This window comes from Vanessa cardui, chromosome 13 (genome assembly GCF_905220365.1).
Source record: "Vanessa cardui chromosome 13, ilVanCard2.1, whole genome shotgun sequence".
Taxonomy (NCBI): domain Eukaryota; kingdom Metazoa; phylum Arthropoda; class Insecta; order Lepidoptera; family Nymphalidae; genus Vanessa; species Vanessa cardui.
In genome coordinates, this window is record NC_061135.1 from 10,230,474 (window position 1) to 10,254,297 (window position 23,824).

The following is a 23,824-nucleotide window of genomic DNA, read 5'->3' on the forward strand; positions in this document are numbered from 1 at the left end:
ATCTTAAGTGATATAAATATAATTTAATTTTTTTAGGCATAACATAAACAAAATTTTCATAAATTATCGTATTTTTCTTTTCAATTGATTTTCAACGACTTTTCAATTAAATAAAATGACATATACCTTAAGCAATCTGATATGATCCTGGCGCTATAGATATTTATTTTCATAATAAAATATTAGACTTCAAAATTTGTTTTGAAAAGGAAATATTATAAATTGTATTACTTTTTTCCGTAGCTTTCTTCTGTTTTTCTTTTGATTAAATTCGATGAGAGTCAAGACAACATAATGGTCCCTCGGGAATGACCCGAGATATATTACTTGAAGCCAATTTGTATTTATAAACCTTTATTAAAGCCTTGAGTATGACAAGGTTATATCAAATCATTAAAAAAACACTTCTCAAAATAAGTTTACTGACATTAATGGTTCCTTTTATTTATATTCTTTAAACGGTTATTAAAATGTTTATACAGCAAACTACTACTAAAACTCGATATAGGTTTAGACCAAAAAGTTACCTATTTCCTTGGAGTTCAACCTTGCTGAGCTGAGATGGCCCAGTGGTTAGAACGCGTGCATCTTAACCGATGACTGCGGGTTCAAACCCAGGCAAGCACCACTGTATATATGTGCTTAACTGGTGTTTATAATTCATCTCGTGCTCGGCGGTGAAGGAAAACATCGTGAGGAAACCTGCATGTGTCTAATTTCATCGAAATTCTGCCACATGTGCATTCCACCAACCCGCATTGGAACAGCGTGGTGGAATATGTTTCAAACCCTCTCCTTAATGGAAGAGGAGGCCTTATCTCGGCTGTGGGAAATTTACAGGCTGTTACTTTACTTTTACTTTACAACCTTGCTGTGTATCAAATATCATCAAATTTGGTACAGTGTTTTTTCTCGAAATGACAACAAACAGACAAACAGACAAACAAACAGACAGACAGAGTTACTTTCAAATTATAATATTAGAACAGATTTAATGCTGGAGTACTTTATTCAAAATTAATACAATTTTAATCAATATTTTCTATATACACACCTACATCCCCCTTCTTTTCACCTCATCACGTGTAAGCCACGATTGATGGTAGTAAAAATGAATATTTATTTAGGTTGGAAGCAATATATAATGGTATATAAATACGGGAATTATAAAATAAAATACTCGGGCTTAATTGGTGAAATAGGAACGTGACAATAACAGACTTTTTTTTGAAGAAATCGATTAAATGAAACAAATGTAGAATACTTGAATATTCATAGTATCTTGTTCATCATTTTAATCTGTAAGGGTTTTGTTTAGGTACCACGGCAACGCAGTTGTTGACTTCGACTCTCCACGCGGTGGTATCAGTCTGGAAACAGAAAAGACGGAGGGAGGTACCACTAGCAAACTCCTGGTCACAAAAGCCGCCCTAACAGATTCCGGCAACTACACTTGCGTGCCCAACAATGCGCATCCCGCTTCTGTCTCCGTTCACGTACTTAATGGTATGTATTATAATTTTATCTTTAATATATTTTTTGATTAGTTAATAAAAGTGTAACTTCAGGCACAAATGTACCAATGTCTATGTGACCATATACTAACGGAAGACCCAATTGCCATCCTACCTAATAGAATTGAAGAAGATGAAACTTATCCAAATTGTTAATTTCAAACAACTGGTAATCCACTTGTCTGTATAATTATATTTCTTTCGAGATCAAAATGACACCGTCATTTCACTTCTGGTCAAATAACCTTTTATGTTAGGTTTTTGCAAATAATAATAACGGTATGCAAGAATTTCTAAATTGTTTTCCTCAAATTACACAAGAGTGGACGAAATGGGGCATGCATGGAATAAAATTATTACAGAATATTCCGTACAAAGCACCGTCTGTTGTATGCGAGCAAATAAAAAGACGACACGTTGTATCTTGCATTTCTAGTATTCCCAAAAACGAGTTTACTTCTTTTATTTATGAACATTCTTGAACTCGAAACATAAGCTTGTGTAATTTTACATTTTTATTTACAGAAATATTTAAACAACTATTTTTAAAATATGTAACCTTCTTTGGAATTTATACTTTACGACAGAATAGATCTATTCACTCACGGGGGCGTGCTCCCTCGTTAAATTATTGGCGTTTATTAGTATTTAATAACGTCCTTACATACAAGATGTCTTAGTATGCGTGAGATGATTTATATGAGAATAGAGACAGCAAAGAATATAACAAATTGGATTATATTACCTTTGCTTTTAAGTTTTACGTCTAGCTTATCGTACAAGGGCGTACCTTCGTAAATAGCGAATTTTGAATAGATCTATATATCTGGTGAATTTGTGTGATTGGTACAGTTTGAAATATCTGTCAATTTTATTGTTAGAAAGTTCATTTGTATAGAACGAGGAAAAAATATAAATTAGGCAAACTATGTGAATTATTCGAATGTAACGTGAATGCAATATAAATATTTAACGTAGGCGGAAACAGGTAAAACCTAGTTACTAAAATAAGGTAGAATGTCTGCCAAGTTAATAATTTTCTAAATTATTATCGAAACAGAAGCAATAAGAAAACCTATGCGCAAACTTACAGCACGCTTTTTTTCAGGGGAACATCCGGCCGCCATGCAAACAAGTAATCGCGCGTCATCGTATCTCACATCTCAGTTGAGCTGCGCGGCTTTTACATACCTCCTCTCATCTATGGCCTGCAGATGATCATCTTAAGATGTTGTGAACGGCTGGGACTTTTGTTAAGCTACCAACACGTCGAATGTTTAAATTAATAAATTAAATATAAGTCATTTTGTAATAATTATTTCGTTGAAATTTTTGTAATATTCTGTGATTAGTGTTGAGTAATTTGGTGGATTTAGGGGTCATTATTGTTGCAACGTTAAATCATATAAATTTATAGTTAAGAGAATAACAATATTTCCGACATAATTAAAAATGTTTCATCTTTAAACTAAATTAAATATTAAATAAACGCTTCTTTATAACACAAGCAAAACAAAAGCTCCAGTCTATAGAATGAAAGTAATTGTTTAGAGTTAAGTATAGTGTTAACAATCAAATACCGTTGGTATAGTTCTTAATGAATTGCGATACATGGACAAGGGAGAATTTTATTTATATTATTATAAATATGCGACAAAGTGGTTATTGTAATCGAAGTTCGCATAAGTAAAAAAATGTATTCCATACTTTTATTTAAAGGAAAATTTATTTTGTTCTTTACATCACATTGTAATATAAATATTATTTTTATTATTTTACAGAATGATTTCGTTTTAATTCAATTAAAATACTTCTTCTTTTATAAAACAAAAGACACACGTAGGTATATGTTTATTTGGAAATTATTTGTAGTAAAATTTATATTGGGTGAACATTTTAATTCTTATACATTATGAAATATCGCAACACATTTTATTTTGTTGTATAAGTAAGTTTTATACGATATAATTTAATGTAAATTGTCCGTTTTGTAAATAAGCCAAGTAAGACGATACGTAACGTAGTATAAAGTTTATATCACGGCATTGTACATACTTTGAATTGTTGTAAATAATAATAATAATAATAATAAATTTATTAATTTTGTAGAAGTTCCATCGTATGAATGATGGTTAACGGATTGTTTTGTTCCTAGAACGAATATTAGTCAATAAGGTAGACCTCTTTTCAAATATAGATTTTAAAGTTTTTTTTTTAAATTGTGTTTTCATCTTTATTTGTATATTCTGTATACGAGTCTCAACAAATTTACCGTTGGTCGTTGGACCATGTAATACGATATCAGTCTCATGTGACTAAAGTTACGACTGTAAATCTACATTGACAACACGACATTGACATTACGATTAATTGTGCAGTATTTTACAGAGAAATAATAATATATGGTAACTAGCATCTTATGAGTCTAAAGATTATCAATCACTAAATTAATTAATTTACACACGCAGTACATTTGTGAATCAAAAAATGCTCCCTTAAAAAATATATGATACAAAGTATACAAGTCAATAAAACCCGACCTCGAGGATGTGACTGGACCGCCTCGCTTGCTTACATAACACGCAGCCCCAACTCTGCTTCGAAACCTAACTTCGACTTCAGAACACACGATATTTAACTCCGCCCTTTTTCGAATTCCTTCTTTTTCTAACGCCGTGTTTTAATAGATATACGAAAAAATATGATTGCATAGATGGTATATCTGTGGTATTTATCCTGAAAGGTTGAATAGGCGGAACATAATAATGATGTGTCTCGGTGTGTTCTAATGCAATAATTTTTTTTTTTTACTCCAAACATTCTAAACTACCATATCTAAAGACATTTATATCATTGCGAACTTTAATTTTATTTGAAAAACGAAATGAAAGTCTAAATTAAAAAAAACAAGCGCGAAATATACACGAATTCCTATGTGCATTAAGAGCTAAAAATTACAGTTTTAATGAAATAATTGTACGTATCTCACGTACGAGTATGAGTAACAACTTTACACGCTTTATATTTGTTTCACTTTTATGTATTAGCTAACTCAGTAGGAGTTTGCGAAAGTTCATGGAGGTAGGTACCACCCACAGATATTCTACCATTAAGTACCGTAAGTAAGCTAAACCAACTACAAAAATCGAAGCAACCAACAAGCACAATCTTAGTTCCCATAGTTGGTGGGGTATTAGCAATGTTAGGAAAGGTAAATTTCTGACATGGCAAATGTATATGGACTGTGGTGACCATGTGTTATTATTTTACAATAGGCAACATATTAAAATCGAATTTGAGTGGTCAGACTTTATTTTCTATAAATAAAACGATTATTTTATAATTTACAATCAATTTATTTCTAGAACAAGCCGTTTTTGGATTATAATAATGTAGTAATGCACAAAACACTTGATTATTCATTTTCCAAGAATACAATGTATGTTTACCGCCAGCTATACCGAGAAGAACCAGCAAAGAGCATAGCAGTTAATTGTTTTTGGAATTAAAATACATATTAATTTTAAACATTATTCAAAGTAAAGTTAGTTAAATTAAATAAGTTACATTTTAATTGAAAAGGGGTCTAAACACGTATACATGTACTTTTTAGGTAATAAAGACAAATAAAATGATATTATTAAAAATCTATTGACTGTTTTCTATTAAAACATAAATAAAAATCTTAATCTCTTCTGTTGTTAAGCTCGTATTAATTAAATTTGTACCGCACAATAATTGTATTTATATAATGAATACCTTATTATGTATCTATTAATGGTTTAGAAGTAAAATTATAAAGGAAATGTTTATGTAAAATATATTGTAAACCTAATCTAATATCTATGTTTCTTACTACAGAATACCATGAAATTGTTGTAATCTATCAGAAATAAAAAAAAAACTCAAAACGAAATCAGGAATACGCACTTAAGCAGTCGAGTATGACCTACAGTAGGTTGTTAATACAAATCAAGGATTTAGACACTGTTAGTCGAATGAATATGTTTTAATCCGTCACAATTTAAGTGTTAACGATTAATATTATTTGCTATCCAAATATAAATTTCATATAAAAAAATACTTTTGAATTTAAAATCGACTATATCTGTACGCGTATAATGTATCTCTGAGTAAATTGATATTCGTTTGGTTATCAATGCATGGTAAGTATTTTTTTTTATTAAGTCGTAATAACATATAAGTAGATGTGCAAATGTGTTGACTCTATTGTTACTTGTGCTGGATTTTCCGAATATACATTGAAACTGATTTATCTACAACACTGATACTTCGTGAAAGAAGAAAATTTTCGACTTTTTCCTTATCTTTGAAACTATATTAAATTAATTATTTTACATAATAATAATAAATTCTAGTTACATGTTCAATGCTCAAAATTTATTAATAAAACATTTATTAGTTGCCTCTACAAAGAAATTAAATAAAAATATACAGCAACTTGAATTCGTTGCATTACAAAGAGATCAATCCCTTTCAAAGTGAAATATGGAAACATGCTTACGGATGAATTCTTGGGCAAAGCTGAGATAAATGTGATTTTAATACATTTATAATTTGTGCGGTGTAAATTCTATTAATAAGATGTCGCCTGAAACTGTTAAAATTTCTATTCCCCTTCTTGTAAAGTAGGCTAATATGAAATATTATAGCACGGTAGAAAATTATAACTAGATATGTTCCTTATAATACGCGTAGGATGTTATATTTAAATGTAATTCGAAATAATTTGTACGACCGTACAAGTTTTTTTTTTAATCAAACCAATTGTAAATGTCCCCCGCAAGGTGGTTTTTGTTTTTTTCTTTTTGTATTTTGTAAATATTGTAACGAACGAAGTGGGATATTAAGAAATAAACATTGAAAATTGTTTTTTGTTTCATTATTATTTAATGTAAGATCCAATGATGACCTCCTTTGAAAATATAGCGTATCATAAAATATACCTTTGCTTAGATATTCATAAAACCTTTGGTTAAAAATACCTATATTACTATCAACTTATAAGTATGTTCATGATTTATTTTCTATCAATTATGATGTATGTTTAAATCTACTTACATGACAGTGTGAAGAAAAATCGCTACAGTCCTTATGGAAAATAATTACGATAACAGTATTTCTTTCGTAAATAGATAACAGTGACTATGCTTATATTTTAGAAAGAAGCAGCAAAATACCTAAAATAATAAAATTTCAAAATAGCAGTCTCTAAGAGTTAGCCGTGGGTATAAAGCCGCCTCTTCACTCCATAAGGCTAATAGCTTATTCTATCACGCTCCAGTGCAATACGCATTTATAAATACGTGACAAAATACCCGACACATTAGGGTTCTTCTGTGATGACTGTATTTTTATATGATGAAAAAGAGTAACTCTGAGTTTCTGAGTAGAACCTACTTCGCGTACAAGTGGTAGCTGCACCTAAAATAGTTGTTAAATGACGATTCAAAAATGCCTATAAAAACCTACTTGAATAAAGTATATTTTGATTTTGATGTTTTCCTTCATCGTCGAGCACGAGATAAATTATAACCACAAATTAAATACATGCATTGGTCCTTGTCCGGATTTAACCCTGCAATGTATGGTAGATATTTTAAACTGGCCCATCGTGATTCATCAGTCTCAAACTAATAACATATATAATACGTAAAGGATTCCGTGGAACAATGGGACGTATGGTAACATTTTATTATGTATACTATGATACAATCTGCGATAAAAATACGCGGAGATATGGCATAGCGTTAAATGATTGCATAATAGTATTAAATTACTATTTCAAAAATGTTTCAGAACAGTGTAATGGCATTAATTCGAAGCCAAGGAACTCCAAGTCAAGAAAGCATTTGACCAGCTGTGAGTTTTTTAAAGGGTGCTACTTTTTAATTTTACTTGAATCCTAATCGTAACTGAGGTCAAGCCACGAAAATAACTAACTAACCAACAAAGTAAAATAATTCGGCACGAATGTGAAGCTATTCATATACCGAAATGAAGACGTCTAAGAAAATCTTATGTTTTTCGAGCAAAATATGAATCCAAGTAACAGTGTGTCTGCTATACAAAATAATAACACATTTATTTTCATATGTTCGTATTTTTTTGCCTCGAATAGTACTTTAGATTCCTGAATCCTTATATCCGTCAAGTTTATGTATCTCCCATCTTAAGTCGTTATGATTTTCATGAGGAAAAAATAATTTTCTCAACACACATCGCATAATGGTATCTAAATTTGGCGTTAACAAGAAAGGAGGAATAAAATTCGCGACGATGTTTCGAAACGATAAAATGAATTTCGAGGGAAGGAATGACTTTACAAAATCACTGTATTTACAAAATTGATACATAAGCAAAAAAGTCTTTTGAAGTACGAATGATGGAAATTATATTTCTCGAGTAATCCTTTAAGTAGGCCTTTTCTTGTTTGAGTTATACCTTCAAAGATTTTTATTAAGTCATTTAATGTGATACACGTGTAACATTTATTCATTATTTGCTCATACGTATTTTGTAGGATAGATTATTATATTTCAAGAAATACCTATAAATATAGCGATTAATATCTAGCGACAATAATCTTACCCGAATAATAACAGATTTAAGATTTGTATTCAAAATTCCAGTGATCTGTGGTGAAGGAATAATTAAATCTATTTTTGTAGTATGAAAATCTGTCTCATGTGTATCCAGAATGCGAGTTGCATTGAAGCAGCTTGTCGGAATATATAATATAAACCTCAAAGGAAGAGGAAGTCTGAGCTTTGGTACTGGGGGACATTTACGGGACGACTGTTCACTTCACTTCTTTCAAATAAAAAAAAATCAAGCATTATCTTATTGTATATTGATATGGGTTCCATCAGTGTTTTGCTTATTTCTTCAGGAAGGTTTAACCCTAATACATAATTATAGAATAATAAAAAAAGTAATTGTTTACCAATACAGTAAAAATTACATAGTTGTAAACAAGTAATAAAATTAATGGTATGTATAATGGGCGATCTCAACGGTACCAGAGCGATCTCTTCCAGACAATCTTTGGATAAAGGACTTCAGAGAAATACAGCGGTAAGGACGTGTTTTTATTTCGATAATAGTAGAAAAAGGACGCTGTCTCGTATAAAGCCGTTTAGAGGTGCTTTTAGGCTTGGAACATGATATACTGAACTTAAAGAAACACATACATCAAGAAAATATATATTATACAAGCTGCTCCCGCGATCTTGTTCGCGTTTGAATTTAACCCAAAAAAAAATATTAGCGTAACTCGTTATTATATCAGTTATCTGCATGCATGAAAGCCCCGTTAAAATCGGTCCAGCCGTTCCCGAGATTAGCCGTAACAAACAGACAGACATACAAAAATTGTAAAAAATGTTGTTTATATTAACGGTATAAGTAGCGTCTATATATACATATGCATTGAGTAAAAAGGGCTATTTTAATATAACAAACAGACACTCTAATTTTATTACATGTATAGATTTGCTTAGGTCTCACAAGACGACATTGCAAGATCATACAAAAGTACATTACAAGATTGACGCGTAATAATTCATACTAGTAGTAGTAGTAGCTAGAACATCACTTTGCATTAAAAAAATAATATATTTTTGATGGCCATCATAACCAATGATATTTTATAAACCAAGTAACACTTAGAGACATAACAAGTAAAAATATCCAATTCATTTAATTTAGCGGAATATATATAAGGTCATGAAAAATGTAATCAAAAATATGTATGACAAACTATAGGTATAAGGAAAAAGAATTTACATTAAAAAAATATGTGATTGTATATTTTTTGACATAAAAACATACTTAATAAATTTAGAAGAAAACATGATCTCTTCGCCGTAATATAAAACTCTCTGAAATTACATCCGTCACATATCAACATCTTCATACAAGATATTAAGAGTGGCAGGCATTAAAAATACAAACTTCTGAAATTGACAGACAAAACGTGAAAACATTTTAAGGCGGAACTTAAGACAAGTACATTCGGAAACAAATGACTTGACGATTATCATGAACATAAAAAAAGTGTGACAATTTTTGAGATAATTCACATCACGTATTGTACTATTTTATCCTAGAAAACCTAGCCTTGCCAGCATTATGATATTACAAAATCAAATCCAAACAAATTACAGTTACAATAAAGAGCTGGTTAATAATATAATACCATAAAGATATATAAATTAGACGTATGCCAATGTAATACGTGTTATCAGTGCTATTGGTCGTAACTAAAATATATGTGATTTTTTTATTTGTCTTTCATTTCACAGGGTAAAAGCTTTCTGCAAAAGGAAGTCTGTATTTTGTCAGAATAGATTGCAAGCTTCAATTCGACCAAGTTTTATTAGAATTCGTTTCATATTTTCTACGTACTTACAATAACAGTCATATAGACCAAAGAACAATGTTTTCGTCAGGAATTAATGAAAAATTTAAAAAAAAAGTTATCTTTTTTACGTCATTTATGAACAGACTCTATACTAATTTACAGATTGACTTATACTAGTAAAACAAACATATTGCATACAAGTAAATAATATTTCATTTACACTTTTTACGAGCTTTTATATAGTTTCACCTGTCCCTATATTTGTGTAACACACTTTTATTAATAAAGATATATTTTTCTTATCAGGATTTAATTACACTTTTGACTACACAGAACACAATTAAAGATTGTTTGTACTTTTAATATTATCTATCTAATAGTTTTTCTTTTATATGTATCTTACTAAAAACTGAAAATACATTACCTTTATAATTAAATAAAATAAAAAAAAGCCTTTTATTTCTTGCACAGTGCTGCTTTTAGTACAATTTTGGAAAAAAGAAAGATTATGACTATTAAGAAAAGAAAGTTAATACTTATTTAATAATATTAGGAAAAATATAGTTAATTATTACTAGTTTTTACAATGTTTAGTTTTTTTTTCTATTTCTTTTTTTTTTTTTTATAGCAAGAACCCTCCTCAGGTGAAGGTGAAGGCCTCCTCTAAAGAAGTCCATTTCTCTCGGTCTTGTGCTATTTGCGGCCAGCAGGGGCCAGCAATTTTTATGATATCATCTTCCCATCTCAGACAAGGTCTGCCTCTGAGGCGCCTGCCCTGTGGGCCCTTCCATTTGGTTACCCTGTCGGTCCATCTCTCGTCCGCTAGTCTCGCAACATGCCCTGCCCACTTCCACTTTAGCTTTCTTGCAAAGCATAAAGCATCTTTGGCTTTGGTGATTTGCCTGATTTTTGAGTGGCGAATTTTTTGGAGCTTTTTAATATTCAACATGCTTCGTTCTATTCCGCGTTGGCAGGTAATTATTTTGTTTTTTACGGTCGTGCTGTATTTCCAAGTTTGGCACGCGTATGTAAGGCAAGGTAAGAGGCATGAATTCCAGACTTTTGTTTTTAAATTTATTGGCATGTTACTTTTAAGTATTTATCTTAAGGACCAGTACTTGTTCCAAGTATTTTGTGTTCTTCGTGCAACCTCTTGTTCATTTTGTTTACTATCAAAGCCAATTTGTTTCCCAAGGTAGATGTAGTTATCTGTATATTTCAAAGTGTCATTGTCTACTGATACTTTTATATTTGTGCCGTTAGTCATGACCATTGTTTTAGAAAGATTAATTTCCAGACCTACCTCTTTGCTGGCTGCGTTTAGTGAATTGAGCATGGTTTGTAATTGCACGTGAGATTCTGAGAGAAGTACTAAGTCATCAGCGAAGCGTAGATGGTTCAAATATTTGCCTTTTATCTTGAGTCCTATTTTGTCCCAGTTAAGTTTGCTTATTATTGACTCTAGAATCGATATAAATAATTTTGGGGAGAGTGGGTCTCCTTGTTTCACCCCTCTTTTGATGGGAAACGCAGGGCCAGTATCGTCTAGTTTTATTTTTGCTGTGCTTCTCTTGTACGTATTTTTAATAACTTATGTATTCTGGTTTAACGCCTTGAGCTTGGAGAGCGGCCCAGATACTGGAGTGCGATACGGTGTCGAAAGCTTTTTTATAATCTACGAATGCGATGTAGAGCACTATTTGCATTTCCTTGTACTTTTCTATTAGTAATTCTAGTGTGTGTATGTGGTCAATGGTTGAAAATCTCTTGCGGAAGCCTGCTTGCTCTATTGGTTGTTTTGATTCTAGTGTGACGCTTATTCTTTTATTTATGATGGAAGAAAACAGTTTGTAGATACATGAGAGTAAACTTATAGGTCTGTAATTAGTAATGTCTCTCGGATCTCCTTTTTTGTAGATAAGAATAATGTCTGATTCTAGCCATTGCGACGGTATTTCAGCAGTTACTAAGATTTGGTTAAATAAATATGTTAAGGGTGAAGACAGTATCGTACTTGCTGCTTTAATGGATTCATTGGAAATACCGTCGGGTCCGGTGCTTTTGTCTGTCTTTAGTCTTTTTATCTCTTGTAAGATTTCATTTTCTGATATTTGTATTATGTTTCCGCTCTCTTTGCTGTATGTAGGCTTAGCATAGCTATGGTTTTTGTCATTGGCGCTATAAAGAGTCTTGTAGAAAGTTGTAGCTACCCCTACAATTTCCTTGCGATTATTCACTGTCACGTCCCCTCGGTTTAAACCATCTATCCAATGCTTGTATGTTTTTAATTCTTTAAGAGCCTTTTTGGAACTTCCCGCTTTTTTTAAATGTTTTTCAAAAGTCATCGATCTGTAGGTTTTATAGTCATGTTTTATGTATTTACTTATCAGTTTGTGTAGTGCTGATAGTTCGTTTTTTTCAGCTCGAGTTTTTGACCTAGTATGTTGAAGCTTCTGTCTTCTCCTGATGAGTGCCAGCGTACGTTCAGTTAGGACTCTATGGGTATCTCTTGAAATTATTTTAGGCGATCGTGCATCACGTAAACTTTGAGTTATGGCATATTCTAGTTTGTTATAGTAGGCTTGAACTGATGTTTTTCCTTGGCATATAATTATAGCTTGTAGATGAGACAGAAGGCTTTGTTTATAGTTTGATATTTCTGTGTCTGTTTTCAATGACGAGTGTTCCTTGTTTTTATATGCTGTTCGTTTCTTCTTTTGTTTTTTTATTAACAGGATTGCTCTGATTGGTCTGTGATCCGACGGGTAATTAATGTTTAGGACTTCTATATTTTGGCATGCGTTAGGTGTATTTGTTAATATGTAGTCTATTTCGTTTTTGTGTTCTTCATTTGGAGAGCGCCAGGTCCATCTTTGGTTGGGCTTTTTGAGAAAGAAAGTGTTTAGAATAGATAATTTGTGTTCGAGAGTGAATTCAATGAGCCTTTGGCCTCTGCTGTTCCTTACGCCATAACCGTATCGTTTGGTTATTAGACGTTCGTCTCTTCCAGGTTGTCCTATTTTGGCGTTGAAATCCCCTAATATGAAATAATATTTATAAGCTTGAGTTATAGCTTTGTTGACATTTGAGTAGAAAGAGTCAATCTCATCCTCGTTTGCTGCCTCAGTCGGTGCGTGTACTTGTATAAGTGACATGAATACTCCTTGAATATCTAAGTTTAGTAATGCGACTCATTTATGCCAACGAAGCTTTCAATCCATTCTCTGCGAGTTTTGTTTATTATAAAACCGACTCCATTTCTGCCTGGTTTTAGTCCAGTATAGCATATAATGAAATTATCATGTTCTTCTATTTTAGTGCCTTAGCGTCTTATTTCGCACAGACCAATTATGTCGTATTTAATTTCTTGTATTGCTTCGCTCAGTTCTATTACTCGTTCATGAGTGGATAAAGTTCTTACGTTGTAGGTTAATATATAATACTTGTCATTTCTTTTTATGTGTATGATTTTGTATTTCTTGAGTTAATGTCGCTTCGTGTGTTTTCGATATTCTTTGAGATTTCTTCTTTAGAGGGTTTTGGTCTTGATCTTCCACGGTGACCAGCCGGGTTGGAAGATAAGGTTTAGTTTTTGTAGTTGATTGTTGCATATTTTCTGTTTCTGATTCTGAGGAGGGCGGTGATTGTTAGTAGTTGTTGCTTGTACTGCATTGAGCGCTAAGTATGTTGTTTGTGTTTTTACTGACAAGGAAGTTAAGTAAGCCTGGTTTCACTGTTCCTTCCGACAAACTAGACGTTCTTTTTATTTGGGTGTGGTGTCTGTTTTTCTTTCTAGCCTGTACATTTGTAACTTCGTTGGTATATGTTTCGGGAGATGGTGTCAAAATTATTTTATTGTTATCTTTGTGTTTGGTTTTAGCTAGTATCACAAGTTTGTCATATTTGATCTTTACTATATTGCCTTTTTCTCGCTCGGTTATAGCCTGCTCTTGTAGCACTTTTCTTTTCTCTAATATTTGCTTGGGATAGTCTTCCATTAGATAGTATGTAGTTTTACCTAGTGCCTCTTTTCTCTGTTTGAATATTTTAATTTTCGTGCCAAGTGTAGTGAATGTAGCGATTATTGGTCTAGATTTTTCCCCTTTTTTGCCGATTCTCTTCACTTCCTGTATATGCCTATGGTTTAGATCTAGTGAGAAATATTTATTAACAAAATCTATTATAATATTTTCCAGCATTTGGTATGAATTTTCGGTTTCTTCGATACCGAAGAAGACTATGTTGTTCTTTCTTGCCTGTTTTTCCATGAAGTAAATTCTTTTTTCTTGGTTTTCTAACTTTTGTTTGAGGTCTTCATACTTTTCATCCCAAATTTTAAATTTTTCTTCTAATATGCTATTTATATTTTGTGTTACGGTTTCTGTTACTTTTTCGCCGCTTTGTAGGATGGTGTTCTTTTGTGAGTCGAGTTCGTTCTGGATTTTACGTAATGCAATCATTATATCTTCCATGACTATTAAGTTACTAGTTTTGTTGGTTTGTTTTGAAACTTCTAGCGGCCTCTGGTGGAATGCGCAGAACTAGCCCCCCTTAACACTTTTCGATCACTGACGGTTCAATACATTACTTGACGACGTAATTAGTTGGTTGTTTAAATAGATGGCGTTCGTTTGTAATTGTAATTTTTTATAATTAATCCCATCGAAAATATAAATGTTAAATGAGAGCCAAGTTCAGTATTATGAAATATACCTTGGTTGTTGACTTCAACGACAAAAGAAGTGAGATCTAAATGGGTGCCACGTTCCATTATCCTTCCTGAAATTCATTTAATACCACATAAAATAACATTTCTCCTTATAACTTAGAATAATATAGTGTAGTCTAAGTTCTGACTTGGCTAATTCTCATATACGAATTATATTATACCCTTCGCAAGTGCTAACCTTGATACAAATATAAGCACACAAGTACTACATTTATATTCATAAGCACAAAAAAGCAATGGTACTGGTCTGGATACGCAATATTTGGTTAAGATTCATGTTTTCTAATGACTGGATTATAGCAGACCTTAATATACGTTAATACTAACTAAGCAATACGAAGCTGTCCTCAACCATTCTTAGATGTTCTGAGTTATAATTTGTTAGTATAAACTTAAATTATAATTTGTATTCATAAACATATAAGAACTATTCAGACCTTAGTCTACTAGTCGACATTGTAGTAGGTGACTAAGGGCTTTCATTGGAAGGTATTGGAATATTTCTCTGTGTGCTTGGACCCGTTCGTCAACATTTTATCGCAACGCTCCTATTCCTGTACTCCGGCGTCGCGTCACACGCCATGTACTGAAATGCTTATTATTATTATTTTTATAAGTATAATGATTTTACACCATTGATGTTTGCTAATAATGGAAACAATAAATCAATACAAAATCCCAGTTAGTAACGTATGATAAGTGCTAAAACGGAATTATTTAAGTAAAAAAAGGGTGGTATTCAACTCATTATATATTAAGACATAAGTTTTAATTAAAGGTTCCTACATCATTTTTTACAGTTATTACAGCAACAGACATTATAAGCATACAAGTGTTCCTAATAGAATCAATAAAATGAAAAATTATAACTAAATGCTAAAAATTTACCAGTTTCAGATTTTTTTTCTTTATATTCGCCTAATTATCCACCTTTATATTTGAACTTTCTAGGTCACCTGGAAGTGGGAAATAGTCTTGATCTATAGGTCAGTCAGTGATATAAATTACGATTCTTGGACATTAATATCTAAATAACAAGTCTTAATATATTTGCCAAATTTGACACGTTTATGTCAAACAGTTTTTGAGTTATGAAGGGGTCAAAAATGGCTCCAAATGGTTCGTGTAAAATTACACACGGTGCTACTCTCCAGTTCTGTTACCTAAACTTGGTTGACACGCTACCGCGTGTCTAGATATACGTTATGCTTAGAGTACAAACGCGATAAGCTTATCAGTCATTTCAGCAAAATACGCTTCAAACAGTTCTTATCTTTGTAAAAAATAGAGAAATGCATGCAACACCGACCTTGTTTACACATCGCTTTATTCGCTGAATCATAAAATATTCTGTTATTAAATATCTTTATTTGAAACATTTCAACGATTAAATTTATTTATGTTTTGTAGTGATATTAATAGAACATGTACTCTAGAGTGAAGTGGGATTATATTTAATTGGCAGATTGCAAACATTGCATCAACTTTCGCAAATATTTAAATGTTTTTTTTTTTCTATATGACATTATATAAATAAAATGTATTATTTTTAAGTATGCCATATATAAGACAATTACATTACATATTAAGATGTTATTTGATAGAAAACGCTACTGGCTGTAGTTTTTGATGACTGATTACGATCATCAGAAGTATATGTATATGTACGTTCGCATTTTTGTAACTTGATCTGGTTGAAGTTTTATTAGAAATTCTTATAATCTTATATTAAAAATAGTACATATCATAAAACGACCGTCACAAAAGTATAATTTCTGTATAAAAATATAAACTTCTCATAACAGTTAATTAATTACAACAATGTATATAGTAATAACTTTCAATTTTCTATCCTATGATATTATGCATGTAAAATCCATGTAAGCCTTTGTCTTGAAGCACTGTGTTTATTGATTACAACCACATTAAAATCCGCTGTCTTGTCTATATGATATTAGAAAGAGAATAGGGACTGAAGAGGGGAGTTAGTTTTATACTATTTAGAGATATGCGCCTCCAACACATGACAAAGTAAAGTACGAAGCGTCAGCGTGTTGTTCTGTTGTAGATGAACACAAAATATTGATTTTATTTTTATATAATTGGTAGGTGGGCGGGCAAATAGACCATGTAAGATAATATTTTATCACATCATAAAAAATGCACCACCTTGAGAGCTATGATATTATGTCCTTACACACTGGCTTCCTCCCCTTTGAACTGAAATACAAAAATATTAAGTATTGCTGTTTTGTCGGTAAAATACTTAGCAGTTGACGGTTCCTACCAAGACGGCCTAACACAAAACCCAAATAAGTCTTTCAGTTACTAGTCTTGATGCTATCAAATCCAAAATATAAAACTAAAATATTTCTATTAGATGGATCAGATGTATTCTTTCCATCAATAAGCGAATTGTTCACGAAACATTAAAATATATTACAAAGAAAAAAAAATTGGAAGCAAAGTAATATGGTAAGTAAGTGATATAATATACGGAAAGAGATTTTTCGTGATGATGTCGCGTTTTCCGCGAAAATTGCTCCGAAATAGCTGTGGGATAAGCCTTCATGGCGCAGATTCACGGGCTCATTAACTTGGCTTTCTATTCATATTTATTAGCTATTTTGCTAGCAGAGCGCACAAGATATCTGATATATAGACTAAATGAATTGCGTTCATCTTCTATTTGAAGTTACTAACATAAATATGTCAAGTAGCAATAATATTTTGTTTCAATAACGTGTTATTTAATTTATTTATTATTTGTATATCAAAAGTTACTTGTAGTTATGATGTTATGAAATTAATCATGATTGATGTACTTCATCTCTTTATCACACACGTATATAATTTACGCATTTATAATAATTAATACAGGACGCATTAATACAGGACTTTTGTCTTTACGGTCCTGTGCTGATCAGGTATTTTGGCTATGACTGGTTATGTGATGTACAAGTTGCTACGACCGATGTTACTGTACCCAGCTATTAGACGACATTTAATTATCTCTTTCCTCCACTTGTATATTTCGATTATATCATAACATCTACCATTTGTAAACATATGAATGTATCATGATGACTGAAATAGTGTGCTTATTACCGATGACACTCGGGGTATTCCAAAGTAGTGATAAGTAGTTTAATTTACTTCAATATTTTATTTTACTATCATTTGGGAAAAAAGTTATCTATTTACTTATGGGTGGGTATGTAAGAAATATAAACCATTCCTTTCATCTAAAATAGAATCAAAATAAGCAATTAAAATTTAAATAATATTTTAATTTATTTCATAATTTTTGGTGCTTGTAATTACTCAGGGTGTAATAACTACTTCTATACATATCATTATTATCGAAACAAGAGATTGATTTTTTTAATAAAATATTTAATTAAAATATGTATTGAGAAATAAAGGTGAATAGTAGTGAACAGGTGAACAAATTAAACCATTCTTAGGAATTTTATCATCCCTAAGTCTTTCAAACTTTTTAGTGAATGAAGAATTTAGGTCAAGCATAATTGAAGACCTACTTTTACTAGTTACGTAACAGATGAACATTAAAATTCATGCTCAATGCGCAAAATATGAGCGATTGAGGCCGACTCGACCGCCAACTTTTCGCATTTTTTCCTCAAAACCCGTAACTCGCATTTGGGTGGCATTTTTCAGAAGCCACAGCATCCGGAGTGTTTGCTTTTATATATGTAAATAGCTTTTACCCATACGCTTCACTGAATTGAATTAAACCTTAGGTATGATGTATTTTTTGTTTTATTATTAAAACGATTAAATGTTGGTACTCTTTACTTTTTCAACCGACTTCAAAAAGGAGGAGGTTATCAATTCGTCTGTATTTTTTTTTTATGTTTGTTACCTCATAACTTTTTAGTGGGTGGACCGATTTTGATAAATTTTTTTTTGTTTGAAAGGTAGTGCTTCCCGTGGGGTCCCATTTTTTTTATTTTTTTTTCCGATGATGGTATCCATGTGAAAACGACATAAGTCTTAAATTTGCGTTATGTATATGCGCGACAAATAGGTGAATAACAGAAAATCACGTTAACCAATTTTGATAATTCTTTTTTTATTATAAAATATATACTTCAAGGGTAATTTGGTGAAAGTTTGGTAAGGTTCTGAGCACAGGATCCATGACAAAGTGACGGAACGGAAGGGAACGGAACAATTCTGAGGAGCACGTTAGCGATACTCGGTCGAATCTTTTATTTATAGGTTATTTGGATATTTGAGTCACCTTCCGTAATGTGGTTATGTTTATGTAATTATCATAGTCGAATATTATAATCAACTAGCTACCCACCCCGGCTTCGCACGGGTGCAATACTGATACTAAATATACTACAGAATTTGACATCACATCGCAAACTTCTAAAATTATCAGTGTTTCTTTACTATATTGTTCATGTATTATATACACAAACCTTCCCCTTGAATCACACTATCTTTTAAAAAAAACCGCATCAAAATCAGTTGCGTAGATTTAAAGATATAGGGACAGAGAAAGCGACTTTGTTTTATATTATGTAGTGATGGAACTCCTATACGGCTCGCAGTTAGGGTGCGATATGGGGCAGAATTTCTTACTATCTTTAATCAAATTTTGTGTATGTGATGTGATGTCATATGATGTACGAAATATAGTTGGTCTTTTTCAAAGCTTTTTTGCTGAGTTCGATTACAGCTCTTTCGAGGGATCCTTGTAGTTTACGCCGCGTGACGTATTAAATCCGCATTTTCGAAAGTCTATTTTTGCTTTATTCGCAAGTTTCCTTTGAAATTGTCCTCGAAGTAGTTTCTGACTCATATAAACGGAACGCTTAATCTATCCATATTAAAAAAAAATAGTTAGTCAACATCAGCTTCACTTAAAATCAAAAAATAAATAAAATTTTAACAAAAAGAAAAACCGACTTCAAACAAAACACTATTTTAAAACAAATAAATATCCACGAAAAAGTAATAAAAATAATTGCGTATTCAACATATTTTTTAGAGTCTTCCTAAGTTAAATGAAATGAAAAATATTAGACTACTTAAAAGTCGATTAACGATTATATCATGTAGTTATAATTATTGTTATATTTGGAGTCGGTGTCAGCCAATAAAACCCTACAGTATATCTATCAAAAAACAATACGAGAGTACTTTAACAAATATGTTTTTTACAAATTACCTTTTACACAATAATATACTGGATCAATCAAGGGGCTCGTATCGCTTCTTTATTTTGATTGTTGGGGCAAGGGCACCGTGGCTGACACCGGCTCCAAATATACCAATAACTATAACTACATGATATAATCGTTAATCGACTTTTAAGTAGTCTAATATTTTTCATTTCATTTAACTTAGGAAGACTCTAAAAAATATGTTGAATACGCAATTATTTTTATTACTTTTTCGTGCATATTTATTTGTTTTAAAATAGTGTTTTGTTTGAAGTCGGTTTTTCTTTTTGTTAAAATTTTATTTATTTCCTATCAAAATCTGTTTTTGACTTTTTAGACACTGTCAGTTATAATTATACATGTATGTAATGCATATCACAAATTTGATTTACCTCTAGGCGAAGATAAAATATAAAAACTATAAAATGAATGAACTCGCCAATCCATGTAAAAATGTTGAAAATAATTTAATATTTATCTTTATTTTACACTAAAAACAGTTCCTGATTATAATATATTTATTAATTATTTCATTATATTCCACTCACCTACTTATATCCTCTTTAATTATACTCCCAAAGTACGTAATTATTTTTTGTTGTATATTCCATAGTTAATATTATTGTATATTTATACTCTCGACAAGTTAGATCGCGTCGAGATCGTGTATTTGGAATAGACTATTTTTTACGATTCAGTAGTACGATTATATGTCGAATTATATATAATGTTTAAGAGATCGTATTAACTAGTGTTAAAACATAAACTTGTACATTTAAATTTTTGAGAGATACTAAGTATACCCGTTTTAAAGGTGTAACTTTATGATAGAAAAATATAATAACAAAAAGTGCTCAAGAGGTTGATGAAGAAAACTCGTGGGGTCGTCACAGATTGTGTATTTCCGAACAGTGCGGAAATAGGAAAGGTAACTAAAAGTCAATCAAGTTAAATAAAATATCTATCTAATTATATTATCGATCAATTGCAATACACTGCTGACTGTAGGCCTCTGTTTCACCTTGTACATCCAGTTGGTTCCTACGATCATCAAGTTTCATATAATTCACTATAGTCAGCAGTGTAAACGGTTCTAACGAACGTTTAATAAATGATATTTTTGTATTGTATCACTTAATTCTACCATAAAATTTATTAATGACGATTGAATAAACAATAACTACTATTTAAAAAAAATAACTTCCAATAAAAATGTAGGTGTAATTTTTATTCGTATAGGTAAAACATATTTAAATGTTAGTTACCTACATCGTACTCCATCAACCAAGACCAATAAGCGCAAACAACATTCGCTATTGGACCAATGTGTATGATTACAACAATGCTTTAGCCCAAACAACAATTATCTATACTATGCTGAGATCGAGCGGAATGAATAATAGTAATTACAACACAACTGTAGTAGATGGTCGTATCGCGTGACAATTGCCGATACAGACCACCACACAAGTTTTGCACCGCAACTGCAATACGATGTGCGAAAAATACATACAATCGTTTTAAAATTATCTTAATATTATAACTGAATATAAAAATATAATATAATGTAATAATACAGTAAGCTTTATTTTTTGAGAAATAAAATTGAACAACGTGATAAATCAACCAACCGACTAGAAAAATACCTAATGGGTAAGCAAAATAAGGTCAACGCTCAGCGGTGGTCCAGTATATTGATATTCATTTTTAATGACAGATTCAAAGACCTCTACTCCTATTAGGGTGGAGATTCGTGAAACCTTTTTTTATGACTTAAGTGGCAAACGAGCAGGAGTCACACCTGATGGAAAGTGACTACCACCGCCCATGGACGTCTGCAACACCGGGGGACTTGCAGGTGCGTTGCCGGCCTTTAACGAAAGAGTCTCTCACACTCTTTTCTTGAAGGTTCCCATGTCGTATCGGTTCGGAAATACCGCCGGCGAAAGCTGGTTTCACAAAGTGGTTGTGCGAGGTAGAAAATGTCTAAGAAATCGCGCTCTTGTGGTTTTTCGGACATCAAGGTGGTGCGGGTGCTTGTTTTGAACATAAGTTTTCTCACGATAATTTCATAGAAAGTAATTACAATAAATTAATTAGAAGTTTGATTCCAGAATATGCAAATATATATTTAGATATCCATTTAATCAATTTCCACTACGGCGTAAATTATATATAAAGTCAGACTAAAACTAGTGCGACATGCGTAGATCACATAAAGATGTTTGCAAACTCTGGGCCATTACTGAGATTTTTTGAGAAAATATCCAATACACTTATTACTTTTTGGTCTCGGTATATCTAACCTTATTAGCATTCAACTTAATCAACGAGGCAGATCTAATAGAAAATTAAAAGTAAATCATCAAATGTTATATCAAAACTTAAGTCGCTCGCCGTACTTAATACTAGACGCGCGTCGCATACCAAAATGCTAAGTTGATTTTTTCAGCACTTTATTTCAGCTTAATGTCAAAACAATTATGAATAATGTTTATAATATACACACCACATATAGATAACGTTATGTTAACGAAAATAGGCTCATTTTATGCCACGATTTGTTTGTGTAACGTTTGTAAATAATATTGCAGCGCGATACATTAGACTAATAACATATATAGTACAATTTCTACTAAATGCGATCGATATAACAAAAAGTAATATTGGCTATAGATCTTATAAAAAATAAAAAGATAAAAACTCATAAAAAAGTGTTCAGTTAAATTAATTTAGTTATTTTAATACATATTTTTTATTGAGGATAAATCTCGCGCCTCTTCAAATAATATTAGAGATATTTACTCCTACCAAGTAAAACCAAAAAGTAAAAAAATATATATTAGATAATTACATATCAATGAAGCCTTGAGTGTCTTCTACTATTAATTAAAATATATTGTAACAGCAGCTGGAGTCCTATGTTTACTTAATAGAATAAATTTCAAAAATTTGGTCCCGTTTTGGCCATATAAGGACTAGCTAATATTAATTGCAGCAATATATATGTACGTTTTCAAGTACTTACAATGTGAGGAAAAATGATAGAATTTGCCCGTCGGTCTATATCATAAGAAAAAATATACATATATAATTATAGTACTTACTAATGCTGTAGCTCTCTACGTACCTGTGAAATGATTTTTGAGCTGCATCATTTAGTTACATTACGTTGGTTAGATTACGACCTATTTACGAGAAAACAAACTTTCCAGTTTAATACTATTAGCATGGACGAACAATATTAATTTTAGCTCTTATTTGAAAAGATCACCATATAAGTAAAGATTTTTATTGTGAGATATTATGGTGTATTTATTATCCAGCTTCTTATAAATTATTAAACGCAAAACCAATTATCACATAGTATAATAACATTTTCGCCAATTTCAAAGTCCTTTTGCAAACATGTCAATATGTTTGAAACTAACTTCAGTAATACTATCAGCTTTAGACATGTTTATTCGTATCCTTATAATCAGGTAAATAGAACGAGATTGCTTCAGTGTTCATTCGTTTAACAATAGTAACTGCAAGAACCAAAATGGTTCAGAGATTGGAATATGTATGTGATTTTAAAGCGAAGATTATATGTTTAACCAACGTACCTATGACCGTTCTCCTCTGTAATTGGCTTTTATATTCTATGACATATGTTATGCTTGGTGGCGATTTACCGTCGTTGTCATATACTACCAGTGAAACAGAATAGTGAAATTAGCTTCAGACTTGTTTAACATGGGAAGAAGACCTTTGCACAGCACAGAACATTTACAAGCTGTTAATTATTTATTTTTTATTGATAACGTCACAACTTATATGAATGGAATAGGTTGGCGGGCGAGCATATGGGCTACCTGACGGTAAGCGGTCACATCACCCATAGACAATGACGATATAAGAATTATTAACGATTACTTACATCGTTAATGCGTCACCAACCTTGGGAACTAAAATGCTATGTCCCTTGTGCCTATAGTTACACTGGCTCACT

General features: G+C 31.6%; 2 protein-coding genes across 3 annotated transcripts in view; one reads left to right on the forward strand and one right to left on the reverse strand.

The window, feature by feature from the left end:
* Positions 1-3,244, forward strand: part of LOC124534737 (T-lymphocyte activation antigen CD86-like) — a 220,800-nt gene extending 217,556 nt beyond the window's left edge. For both annotated transcript variants that reach the window (XM_047110730.1, XM_047110731.1), the window contains 2 exons: positions 1,319-1,506; positions 2,623-3,244. In XM_047110730.1, coding sequence (XP_046966686.1) covers positions 1,319-1,506; positions 2,623-2,732 — 298 coding nt within the window. In that variant the 3' untranslated portion in view covers positions 2,733-3,244. The remainder of the gene's footprint in view (positions 1-1,318; positions 1,507-2,622) is intronic.
* Positions 3,245-10,540: 7,296 nt separating this feature from the next.
* LOC124534950 lies at positions 10,541-13,055 on the reverse strand. The gene is made up of 2 exons (XM_047110987.1): positions 12,067-13,055; positions 10,541-10,805 (listed from the first exon to the last, which is right to left on the reverse strand). Exons 1-2 carry the CDS (start codon positions 13,053-13,055, stop codon positions 10,541-10,543), a joined length of 1,254 nt encoding a protein of 417 aa, XP_046966943.1.
* Positions 13,056-23,824: the final 10,769 nt, after the last annotated feature.